The 12,907-nt window shown below is 41.5% G+C and overlaps 2 protein-coding genes across 2 annotated transcripts; one reads left to right on the top strand and one right to left on the bottom strand.

The window, feature by feature from the left end:
* The first annotated feature begins 234 nt into the window (after positions 1-234).
* LOC121259920 (probable cellulose synthase A catalytic subunit 5 [UDP-forming]) lies at positions 235-6,639 on the top strand. Its single transcript, XM_041161730.1, has 14 exons — positions 235-931; positions 1,093-1,288; positions 1,387-1,592; positions 1,672-1,780; positions 1,942-2,116; positions 2,443-2,709; positions 2,793-3,138; positions 3,219-3,356; positions 3,440-3,565; positions 3,660-3,872; positions 3,999-4,278; positions 4,737-4,933; positions 5,029-5,379; positions 5,496-6,639. The coding sequence occupies exons 1-14, from the start codon at positions 851-853 to the stop codon at positions 6,078-6,080; spliced, it is 3,270 nt and encodes a 1,089-aa protein (XP_041017664.1). The 5' UTR covers positions 235-850; the 3' UTR covers positions 6,081-6,639.
* A 1,182-nt stretch (positions 6,640-7,821) lies between these two features.
* LOC121259921 (DNA ligase 1) lies at positions 7,822-12,248 on the bottom strand. The gene is made up of 3 exons (XM_041161731.1): positions 11,069-12,248; positions 9,572-10,258; positions 7,822-8,768 (listed from the first exon to the last, which is right to left on the bottom strand). Exons 1-3 carry the CDS (start codon positions 12,089-12,091, stop codon positions 8,184-8,186), a joined length of 2,295 nt encoding a protein of 764 aa, XP_041017665.1. The 5' UTR covers positions 12,092-12,248; the 3' UTR covers positions 7,822-8,183.
* Between the last annotated feature and the right edge of the window lie 659 nt (positions 12,249-12,907).

The raw sequence follows: 12,907 nt of genomic DNA, 5'->3' as shown, positions 1-12,907 counted from the left end.
GAGAGTAAGATGTTACTGTTGAATGTAATGTCTTCGTAATAGTTAATTGGCGTACTAGCTGTGTCGGCGGAGGTGTTGTCGGTTTGGATAAAAGAAAAACAGAGAGAGAAAAAGATGCTTAAACAGAAACGAGTGGCAAAAAGAAAGTTGCTGACGCTGGGGGAGAGAGAGAGAGAGAGAGATAGGAAAGCGGTTGGATAATTAATGAGCTGCCGGGAGTGTTTAGATCAGTTTTCCTTTTTCTTTTTTGTAACTGTAATTTTGCTGATGTGATAATAATTGGAGTCGATTGGTTTTAGCAAGAGAACCCAAGCAAAATCAAGCCAATAAAATAAGGAAGAATGAATTATTGGAGTTGGAGAAGAAGATCCTGTTTGATGATATTTTAGCTGATGTGATATTTTTTGTTTTGTTTTTTTTTTTTTTTTAAGGGAAGAAAGGGAGGAACTGTTGTTATTGTGATGGGAAGAAAGGAATGATAAGAGAGAGAGAGAGAGAGAGAGAGAGAGGGGGCAGGGCCTCAAGTACTAGTAGGGAAAGGAAAAGAAGCTGTGGCTCTTTTTGTATTGAGTAAATCAGAGAGAGAAAGCAAAAGAAAGCTTCTAGTTGAGCATCAATGGGGGGGATAGAGAATAGAGAGTAGCTTTTCGCTGATACTGGGTCTGCCTCTTTTCACCTTTCTGTTTTGGCGGTCACTGGGAAAATGCCAGTTGTTGCTCCCTCTCTGATGGGTATGTTAGTGTTACCACCCAAGTTTCAAGTCTAGAGTCCAGAGAAATAAATCTTCGAGTGGACAGATCTGGGTGTCGGGAAATAAATAAGCTAGCTCGAGATTTGTGAAAGCTAAGAAATGGAAGCGAGTGCTGGGTTAGTGGCGGGCTCTCACAATCGGAATGAACTCGTTGTAATCCGCCGTGACGGTGAATCTGGCGTAAGCTCCTCTTTCTTTGTAACTAAACTTTCGTTCTCGTCGACTTCTTGTTTTGGGCGTAAGCAAAACACGGTGCCGACACTTTTGCAAGGGAAAGCAAGATGATGGAGACTTGAGATGGAAATATATATTTATAATTCTCTCTTTTTGTGGTGGTGCAGCCGAGGCCATTGCAGCAATTGAGTGGACAAATATGCCAGATATGCGGAGACGACGTAGGCCTGACTGTGGACGGAGAGCTGTTCGTGGCCTGCAACGAGTGTGCCTTTCCCATATGCAGAACTTGCTACGAGTATGAGCGCAGAGAAGGAAACCAAGTCTGCCCTCAGTGCAAAACCAGATTCAAGCGTCTCAAGGGTTACTCTCTCTCTCCCTCTCTCTCGAAAATTCTTACTTTCTGTTTTTAAGTAATCGTATAAAATAAAAAAGTTTTAATGGGAAGAAATTCATTACAGGGTGTGCTAGAGTCGAGGGCGACGAAGAGGAAGATGATATCGATGACTTGGAGAATGAATTCAATTTTGATGCGAGGAATAAACAGGACATGCACCGTGCTCTTTTCTCCGATGCAATGCTTCACTATGGCCGTGCCTCCGATTCCGATCTCCCGCATGATCTTCATTCTACACCCCAAGTTCCTCTCCTCACTAACGGTCAAATGGTATCCCCATTACTATTCCGACATCTCTTCACGGCCCTCTTCGTATATCGCTCTAATGCTCATAGAGTTGTCGATGCAGGTTGATGATATTCTTCCTGAACAACATGCTTTGGTCCCTTCATTCCCGGGGGCTGCTGGTGGAGGCAAACGGATTCATCCTCTTCCTTTCTCAGATCCTGCTCTTCCTGGTAATTCCCAATTAGCTTTACTCTCACATACCCCTTTCACCTTTATTCTAATGCTCCCGTCACTGCCAATTCCACTCACATGTATCTCCTCTCAGATTGTTTTTGTTTCCATTAAAACGAAACTTGGAGGATTCACCATAAATTCTCTTCCCAATTGGCAGTGCAACCCAGGTCCATGGATCCTTCCAAAGACTTGGCTGCTTATGGCTATGGCAGTGTTGCTTGGAAGGAAAGGATGGAGAGCTGGAAGCAAAAACAAGACAAGCTGCAGATGATGAAGAACGAAAATTCCGGAAAAGGTTGGGACCCTGACGGGGATGGCCCAGATCTACCACTGTACGTGCCCCTTGAAACTTTGCGTCTTTCTGATCCAATTGAGTGAAATTTGCATCTCACATTTTCTGATATAATCAAATTGGGATACAAGTTCTGTAAAGCTCTAAGCGGCTAAGCCTTGAGCTAAAATTCTTTTTTCTTTGATAAGTAAGCCTTGAGCTAAAATTCTGATGCTCTCAAAGTTGAATTCTGATGGTTAAAGTGACTGCATTACTGTTAGTCCGCTCGAACTTGCACTACACTTTGAGTAATTAAAGATTTCAAATTGCAAACACCCCAGTCATTGCTAATCGTGGGAAGTTAATGATTTTTTGCGCATGGATCAGCATGGACGAGGCAAGACAACCATTGTCTAGAAAGTTGCCTATTCCATCAAGTCAAATCAACCCTTACCGGATGATCATCATAATCCGACTTGTGGTTCTTGGATTCTTCTTCCATTATCGAGTCATGCATCCTGTTAATGATGCATATCCGTTGTGGCTTGTGTCTGTAATTTGTGAGATCTGGTTTGCGCTGTCATGGATTCTTGATCAATTCCCCAAGTGGCTCCCTATTGACAGGGAAACTTATCTCGACAGGTTGTCCCTTAGGTAAGAAAACTGACCACTTTCAACTCGATTATTGTCAAAGTTTGGCACTATTTACATCCCCTATGTCTCTCCCTGTTTGTCAGGTATGAGAAGGAAGGCCAACCTTCTCAACTTTGTCCAGTTGACATATTTGTGAGTACTGTTGATCCATTAAAAGAGCCTCCTCTGGTGACAGCAAACACAGTTCTTTCCATCCTTGCAGTGGATTACCCTATTGACAAGATCTCGTGTTATGTTTCTGATGATGGTGCTGCTATGCTGACATTTGAGGCACTTTCAGAAACATCTGAGTTTGCAAAGAAGTGGGTCCCTTTCTGTAAGAAGTTCAGCATTGAGCCACGGGCCCCTGAATTTTATTTTGCTCAAAAGATGGATTACCTTAAAGATAAAGTGCTCCCATCATTTGTAAAGGATCGGAGAGCAATGAAGGTAATAGCTGTGACGTGTTTAGTGATAAATGGTACTCCTTGCCAAGCATATGCTTAATCTTTTACTCATTCACATTGCAGAGAGAGTATGAAGAGTTTAAAGTTCGAATCAACGCTTTGGTAGCCAAGGCCCAAAAGGTCCCAGAAGAAGGGTGGACAATGCAAGATGGGACTCTGTGGCCTGGAAATAATGTCCGAGATCATCCGGGGATGATTCAGGTACATGAACTTTACTTTTCTTTTTGTACAATTCTCGTTATGAGCAATTCTGGCATAAAAACATTTTTTGCAATCCTTTATAGGTTTTTCTTGGTCAAAGTGGAGGGCATGACACAGACGGAAATGAATTGCCACGCCTGGTGTATGTCTCTAGGGAAAAAAGACCTGGGTTTAATCACCACAAAAAGGCCGGAGCAATGAATGCTTTGGTATGTATTCTGAAAGAAGCCTTTTCTCAACTTCATGCACCTTCTGGTCCATACCTTCTGTGTTCACAAACTGATCTAGATGTTTGTCAAACAGGTCAGAGTCTCTGCTGTGCTAACAAATGCTCCTTATCTGTTGAACTTGGATTGTGATCACTACATCAATAATAGCAAGGCTCTTAGAGAGGCAATGTGTTTCATGATGGATCCCTTGCTTGGAAAGAGGGTGTGCTATGTGCAGTTCCCACAGAGGTTTGATGGTATTGACAGGCATGATCGATATGCTAATCGGAACACTGTATTCTTTGATGTAAGCATGCACTTCTGTACGCATTCATACTGAATCTATTTCTTCTGCAGTCTAACATGTAAGCATGCACTGCATTCTTTGTTCATCTACTTGTGCAAAATCTAATACACAACTCTTCAATTCCAGATTAACATGAAAGGTTTGGATGGCATCCAAGGACCTATATATGTTGGGACTGGATGTGTCTTCAGAAGGCAGGCGTTCTATGGTTTTGATGCTCCTAAAGCAAAGAAACCACCAACCAGGACTTGCAACTGTTTGCCAAAGTGGTGCTGTTGTGGCTGCTTTTGTTCTGGGACAAGGAAGAAGAAGAAGACTAACAAACCTAAATCTGAGATGAAGAAGAAAAACTCTAGCATGGGAGCACCTGTGCGTGCTTTGGAGGGTATTGAAGAGGGGATTGAAGGTAACTTAGCTTTTTAAAACGAGTTCTCCTTTTTGTCACCCAGTTCCTACTACATAGGATAGTTTTAGCCCTGGTACAGAACATTACCAGTTGGTGTAGCTTAAGCTCTAGCAAAATGCTTCACCTGATTCTAACATGCAAAGCAAAGGACAATCCTTTGTCTTTTCCATACGTGGACTTTCAGAAAAGTAAGGTCTTGGATGGTTGTAAGGGCGAAGTTAAATGTACGAGGACGTGTTTCTTTTAGTGCTGGGGTCAGATTGAGAAGGTTTACTGAAACTTTCTGTATCATTTACCCAAGTAGTGGGTTTTGCTGGCCATGTTAACTGCTTCTATCAAAAAAGGTTCTCCAGAGATTTATTACCGTATTATTGTCCCATAGGCTCAATTGTCTTGTTATTTAACTTGGAAGAACTACTTATAAAAAAAAAAATTAACTTGGAAGAACTTGTATGCAGGAGTTGAAGGTGAAAATTTCACTCTGATATCTGGGCAGAAGTTGGAAAAGAAGTTTGGACAATCTTCTGTGTTTGTTGCATCTACTCTGCTAGAGGACGGCGGGACACTGAAAAGTGCTAGCCCAGCATCTCTGCTTAAAGAAGCCATCCATGTCATTAGCTGTGGCTATGAAGATAAAACCGAATGGGGAAAAGAGGTAACAGCAAAGTTTGGACTCGTGCTCACATCTTCACTTGACATTATCCTTTCGGTCTTTGAATTTGTCTCATCCGAGATTTTCTTGCAATCCAGGTTGGCTGGATCTACGGTTCGGTTACGGAAGATATATTGACAGGTTTTAAAATGCATTGCCATGGATGGAGATCAATATATTGCATCCCTGACAGGCCTGCATTTAAAGGATCAGCTCCCATTAATCTCTCTGATCGTCTGCATCAAGTCCTTCGATGGGCCCTCGGTTCGGTTGAAATATTTTTGAGCCAGCACTGTCCTCTCTGGTATGGATATGGAGGAGGTCTGAAGTGGTTAGAGCGCTTGTCTTATATAAATGCTACTGTATATCCATGGACTTCGATTCCCCTTCTTGCATATTGTACGCTTCCTGCTGTGTGCTTGCTCACAGGAAAATTCATCACTCCTGAGGTATGAATTAAATATGCTTGGTTGTTGAGACGAAGGATTGCTTTGATTGTGATGTTACAAAACCTAACTTAAGAAATATATGCAATAAATTTATTAGTTTTGCGTTCATATTGCAGCTCAGCAACGTTGCTAGCTTGTGGTTTCTGTCTCTTTTCATTTGCATCTTTGCGACGGGTATACTGGAAATGAGATGGAGTGGAGTTGGCATTGATGAGTGGTGGAGAAACGAGCAGTTTTGGGTGATTGGAGGAGTTTCATCGCATTTATTTGCAGTGTTCCAGGGGCTTTTAAAGGTTTTAGCTGGTGTGGATACAAACTTCACCGTGACATCAAAAGCAGGGGACGATGAAGAGTTCTCAGAGCTGTACGCATTTAAGTGGACCACTTTACTGATACCACCAACAACATTGCTAATAATAAACATCATCGGTGTGGTTGCAGGAGTCTCCAATGCAATAAATAATGGGTATGAGTCTTGGGGGCCTCTGTTTGGTAAGCTATTCTTTGCCTTCTGGGTGATTGTTCACCTCTATCCTTTCCTCAAGGGTCTGCTGGGTAGGCAGAACAGGACTCCCACGATTATTATTGTCTGGTCAATTTTGCTTGCTTCCATCTTCTCCCTCTTGTGGGTTCGTATCGATCCGTTCTTGGCCAAGTCGAATGGTCCTCTTCTAGAGGAATGTGGATTGGACTGTAACTAGCAGCAGCGTCGGCGATAGCTTGCTAGATAATTTATGGCTGGATTGATGATAAAACCAAGAGATGTGTTTGGTGTGATGGAGTCTGCGAGCTGTAGATGAATTGGGTGTATGGGCGTGGATACCTCATTTCAACTCCTTCCTTTTCTCTTTGGTAGATGGAAATGACAGGATCAAAGGTGAGGCTTGGTGCTGTTTGTAAGCTTTGTGGGTTGTGGTTGACTGTTGGGAACAGCTACTACAGTGCTCCTTTCATTCTTTATTGTTGGTTTGATTTATACGGGAAGAGGAGGAGGAGGTGCGGTAATTCACACTACCTCTGCTGTATATTATTTATTGTCACGGGTCTCTCTCTCTCTCTCTCTCTCTATTTGATTCACAATAAGAGTGGCCGTGCCCTTCTGCATGTAAGTTGTAACTACAGAGGCAGACAAACTTATGGGACAGAACTAAATGGTGAGGCTTTAATGTGCCCTTTTATGTTACCGTTGCCACTTAATGTAGCTATTTTATGGCCCGAACAGTGTATAAAAAAAACCCAAAAAGTTCCACTTGTGTCCAATTGAAATCTCATACGATCATCTTCTTTGAATGTAATTCGCCACATGTTGCCAGACTCTTCTGTTCCATGCAGACCTGATCATGAGCCTCGAAATCCACCCCCCCACCAAAACAAGGAAGAAAGATCATGTGTCGGGACCTAGGGTGGCGTCACATAACTTTCAGTGGTCAGGCTTTTGGACCACCTATATTTCAAACACCATAAAAGCTAGGATTCGGTGCAGATAAGGTAGAATTCGAGTAGAAATCCAGCTATGTATTTTGTATAGGAGGAGGGTTTGCATTCAAATCCAGATTTCAGCAGCCCATCTAAACCTGACAAGTTTTTCCCCCCCATTTTTTAAGCTACAACGAACAAATACCAGTGTATAGGAAACAAACAACTAGAGGGTTATGCAAGATTGAGACCGAACAGGTTGAATACTGACCAAAAGGCGGGTTGGAATTGGCAAGAGTTGCCCTCTTCTTTTTCTTTCCTTTCCTTTTTCTTTAAAGAGAGGGAAGAGTTGCCCTCAAGAGTCATTCTTACACGATCTGGCCTCACCTCCAAAAGAAACGAGGAGGAAAAAAAAAAAAAAAGGACTTCATAAAATGAATGTCTAAGGAAAAAAACATATAATGATCAATCAAAGACCACCATTCCCCACGATATCAGAGTCCAGATTTTAAGATAAGTGTGACATTTTGGATTGCAGGTTGGAGAATTTTGTGTAGACTGGCGGTTTTGACGTGTATTATACTATTATCAGCAGTGCAAATCAGTGAGAGTGGCTGGTGGGTGACAGAATGGCGATTTTGTCCCCACCAATCAACCTAATAATATTCGACCAAATCTTCTTGTTGGTTCTGCTCGGTTTGGCTTACTAATCCCCTCAGCTTGAAAGAATTTTAAAGGGATTGCTAAGGTTGTGTTCTAAAGAATGCAAAACATTGAGATCAAAAGGACAATCAATTGCAAGACGATAAGTTGTGGTTTTAAATCTCAAAAAAAGAAGAAAGTTCTGATACTGATGAATTTGAAAACAACATATGCAAGCACCTTGAAGTTCAGCCGCGTATTAGGTGAGATGTAGCCGGAGACGTGAAAGCACTTTGCCAAAAATGATAAAAGAAAAGTAGTGCAAGTTGACAGTAATGAAATAAGAGATAGACTTGTCTAATTACCCTATCTCGTTCATCAAACAAACAAATTAAATTTTTCATATTGCAAAACTTTGTTATGAAATACACAATATATTGCAGAAAGTACTCGACCATAAATAAAGATAGCAGAGAAAATCATTTCAAAAATAAAGATGACAATAGATAGAGGATCTAGATCCCAAACCTGTAGTCATCAAAATTGTATCAATCCACAATATGTCAAGTCTCAAGGGCATCCGAGGAATATTGGACATATCGCCTGCAACACGAAGGAGACAACCATCCACAGCTGCGCTTGTAGTTTCAGCTTCTCGTAATTTCCAAAATTTGGATTATCTTTATACATCAATAACTCTTTCCATTGACAATCACCAAGACATCTAACTATTTCCTCACAAATCGTCATTGTACCGAAGGAGAAACAGCAGCTGCCAGTTCTGCTAGCTGCTTTCTCCCAAGTTTAGATACAAGTTCCATGGATATGAAATGGCTTGGTAAATTTTCAAACTCTTCCACCTTGAAATTGTAGATTGGTTGAAGCTTTTTAGCTTCAGAGTCTGCTGTTTCAGCCTCAGCAAGTAGAAGGTTAGCTTCTTCAAGGTCGCCCAACTCTAGAGCAGCGGCTCTTTCAGCTGTTGCAGCACCAGCTATTAAAAGCAATCTATGGAATCTAGCCATTGCTACCTCTTTTTCCTTGGATAAGATCAGGCTCTCTGTCTCCCGCAACCTGTTAACAGTATATGTAATCTCTTCCTCCAGCTTCTTAAGCCCCAAGACAGCACTTTCCATGTCAATCTGTATGCCTTCCTTTTCAACACTAGATGACTTTGCCTCGGCAGCTATTCTTGCAGCTTCCTTAAAATTTCTCGCAGCAGCAGCAACTTTCTTTTCTGCTTCCAGCTCTGGGACTCTTTTTTCTATAAATAGAATTCGCTGCTTAAAGGACTCTATATCTTGCTGGATGTTTGACTTTCTTGAAGATAGTTCCTAAACACATAGTAAAAGATCCATTCAACAAATGATGTCCCAAAAGGAGGAAAAAAGGGGGGTGGGGTGAGAGAAACAGTGAGGATTAAGTGGATTGGCATATGTTCATATACCACAAAGCTGATAATTGAGTATGAACATTGATACTTATGCCTTCTGATGCTGTAGAAAATGCACATGCACAACACCATCTCCAGCCAAACCAAACCAAGATGACAAAATAAAAAAAGAAAGAAAGCATGTATATAAAGGAAAACAAACACTAATGAAACAAAATGCGATAATTATCTGGTGGACACAATGCTTCTTCACCAAAAGAGCAACACCATGGTGGACATTAGACAGTCCACTCTTCTTACAGCATAGGAATTGCCATGTGAAGGCGGTGAATGTTGTCTATTGCTTCAATGATGACATAAAGAAACAGTTTATCCCCTCAATGATTTCCTTGCTTAACATGACATCTCAGTTTCTACAAATACCGGGAAAGTCCTAGAGAAAAGACAGAACAATGATTATTAGGGATCCGATCTCCTACAAAGGACCATTTACTGGTGTGTCTCAATACTCTAGCAAAAGCCATTTTCCAAACTAATGGTTATTAGGTTCTGGCGTTTCACACGTTAGTTATAAGTTATCAAAATACTTAAAGATCTATAAAGACTCATTAACTCTAGGTTTCTTAAGGTGCGAAGTATGGCCGCAGATATTATAATGGGAAACCACATCTTCTTAGGGTACTGATAGCCAGAATAAAAGAAATTAAGAGATCTAATATTAGAAAGTTAGCCAGAAAAATTAACCTGCAGGGAAGCTCTTGCATCAGAAATGTCCTTTTGGAGCACCTGGACATCCTCAGAAAGCTTCTCCTCAGTCTTTACAAGCCTCAGTTTATCTTCCTGGGCCTTCAAAATGGACTCCATCAGAATTTTTCTCAGCTCAACAACTTCCCGGTACGCATTTGCTTCCTCTGTGGAAACCCTTACAAATTCCCTCAGCTTTGCACTCTTTTCCTCTTCCTGAGTAAAGAACTCATCAATTTCCTTCTTTTTCACTGATAGAGCTTCAATTTCCAAGATCATCTGAGAAAGACTTGAGCGCAACTTATCATACTTTGTATCAACGTTTGATTGCATCTCCTGAAAACCAGAGAAAACGTCAGCAATCTTTTTCTCAACTGCTTGGATGTTAGAATCATTTTCTGCAATCTCCTTCTCCTTTTGTTTCACTAATTCAAGTAGTTTTTCCAATTCGTTTGTGAGGATGTCCTTTTTTCTAAAAAGAAGTTCTTTCTCCCTCTTGTCATCTTCAATTGAATGCTCAATGGAATTAGTCAATACTTGTCGAGTTTCATCTATTAAATGTGATTCAATTTCTAACTCCATCTTCTTTACTTCCAAGGCTTCAGTTGATGAAAACCATTTGTCCGTTTCTTCTGAAGATGATGAATGTGCTGTCTGCAAGACTAAATCTGCATTATTTGCAGCATCCTGCGAGGAAGAGCCTATTACCGTCAGGAAAATTATATTCTGACACAAATAAGGTTTTGAAGAATAAGGATTTGGTACTTTATTAAGCTACCTCGTAAAAATAATGGCTAGATGTTACAAATGGATATTGGGACACTGGTGAAAACTGATACTAAGTTGAACTAAAATCGTTTGTGATCTAAATAGATTGTTTGCTCAGTAATTTTACTTGCTGGGTATGGTGGTCATGGAGTGGTGCTACATGTGCAAAAGGAATGGAGAATCGATAGATCATTTGCTTTTATATTGTGAGGTGGCAGGGCAATTATGGGCTGGTATCCTTGATAGAGCCGGACTGAGTAGGGTAATGCCTAAGAGTGTGGTGGAACTACTAGCGTGCGGAACAGGAGGCATAACAGTGCACAATTGGCAGCAGTGTGGCGTATGTTACCTTTGTGCCTAATGTGGTGTTTATGGTCAGAAAGGAATGATAGGTGCGTTAACAACAAGGAGCGTGCAGTGGGAGAAATCTGAATTTTTTTTGTATTCTCTCTTTTACAATGGTTTTCTGCTATTGTACTGAAGGGTGGGAGTATCCATGAGTTTCTATCTTCTTTTCAGATCACTAAAATGTAATTAGGTGTCTCACTTTGTATACTTCCTGTGTACTTGGGCATTGTCTAGTTTCATTCTATTCAATAAAGCTATCCATTTACTTATCAAAAAAAGATTTTACTTGCTCTGGTGACTCATATTCTGCGCAAGAGTAGTAGAATGCTATAAAACCGTAATCTTATATTCTTAAAAGACGGAGAAGCAATGGGGACCGACCTTTGCGAAACGGTCGAGAACCGAGATGCCTTGTTCCTCAGCAGCGATCTGGGCTTCGAGAGCCGCGTGCATCTCGGAATCAATAGCATCGGCCTCGGCTTCTGCATCTCTCAAGGCAATAAGAAAAGCCTGCTTCTCCTTCTCAGCAGCGGCAAGGCTCTCGCTAACTCGCTCTGCCTTCTCAAAGTCTTCGGCCTCACAGGCTTCTTCCAAGTCCTTCTCCAGCTCCCTGTGCTTGATAGATGCTAGATTTACATTCTCAGCAGCTTTTCTTCTCCTCCTAATGGAGTCCTTTCTAGCAGCGGATATAGAAGCCACCAATTCTCGAGCACGGTTTAGCTTCTCCGAGATTTGGGCTTTAATATGCTCGAAATCTAACTCCGGGGAAGGGTTCTCCTTTTCCTTGTCAACAACAACTGCTTCTTCTTCTTCATCTTCTTCTTCTTGTTGCTCTTCTTGTTCTTGTTGTCCTTGCAGAATTTGATCATCATGTTCTATCGTTTTTCCATCCTCAGAGACCAGAGCATTGGCATCGGATCTATTAGAAGTATGAATTTGATCACTAACAGCATCGGGAAGTGAAGGAGAAGGGGCATCTCTACCGTATCCGATTCTCAAGCTAGCTCGCTTTTTCTTTCTGGAAATCTGCCGGGAGATGGTAGGGGTTACTGGTGTCGTGGACGTCTCCATCGAAATTGGAGTAGGATCGGTATCGTTAGCAGAGGAAGGGGGCTGAGATTGAGATTGGGTCTCTGGCGGAGTGACGATGGTGAGGTCAGAGAAGAGGTTTTCGTCGAGGGGTTGAGATGACGAATATGAATATGTATGTGATGAAGATGAGGTCGATGCTGTACTTCGAACATCAATCGAAACCGGAGGACCGTGATCGTCATGATGGTCTTCTTCTTCTTCATCATCCTTTTCTTCCTCTTCTCGTTGGTCTGCAGCCAATTGGGAAGGGTTAAAGAGGACCATTCCCTCGAACAGCGAATCCATTTCTTCATCTCCTCCCTTTTGCTCCATTTTCTCCTGGAAGTTCGAATTAAAGACCGCCTCCCCACACCGACTGCTTGTTTCTTTGCCCAACTCTAAGCATACCAGTACTCCAACTCCAACTCCTACTGTATTCCTCGCGCCTCTTCTTCTACCGATCACGGGAGTAATTTCACACGAAAAGACGAATGAACAATTGGGGCCGGATTGTACTAGGCTGTTTCATCGGGCTTGGGAGTTGAGACCACCTTTGAATAGCGACAAAACCCCAACGCCCTCAGTCCTCTACCTTTCGCGGCCTCTAACGAAATCAACAAGCCTTGTTATTGAAATGGGCTTCGGGCCTTGTTTCTAACCCAGACAAGATCCAAAGCAACCAATGAAAATAAAGAAAAAAAAAACACTTAAATAACAACAGAAGTCTTTTTGTTAAATCAATTTTCTTTTTTTAAAAAAATAATTTTTTTTTTCTAAATATAATTATTTGGCTCGAAATATGGATATTTATTTCAAAATTTAAACATTGATTGATGCGACACATTTACATAAAAGATCATTTAAAATATACAATTGTCAATAGGTGCAATTGATGTCACACATTGCAAGGTGGAGCATTGCACGAGCAAATGCTAACTTCCTTATTTACATTTGTTGTCAGTTATCCTTCCTTCTTGGTTTCAAACATTGGCCATCAATCTACAAATCATGGTGAGTAGTGTAAAAAAAGGATAGGAGTGCACGTTTTACTAGGAGTATAAACTTGAACCGAAAAACTGGTCCGGGATCGGTTCTTGTAACCGTAAAACCGGTTGGACCCGGTCCGGTCCCCGTTCCGTGGTTTCCGGA

The sequence above is a fragment of the Juglans microcarpa x Juglans regia genome, chromosome 4D (genome assembly GCF_004785595.1).
Source record: "Juglans microcarpa x Juglans regia isolate MS1-56 chromosome 4D, Jm3101_v1.0, whole genome shotgun sequence".
In the NCBI taxonomy this organism is placed as follows: domain Eukaryota; kingdom Viridiplantae; phylum Streptophyta; class Magnoliopsida; order Fagales; family Juglandaceae; genus Juglans; species Juglans microcarpa x Juglans regia.
Note: the sequence above shows the minus strand (reverse complement) of the source record. Positions and strands in the feature narration are given on the sequence as shown.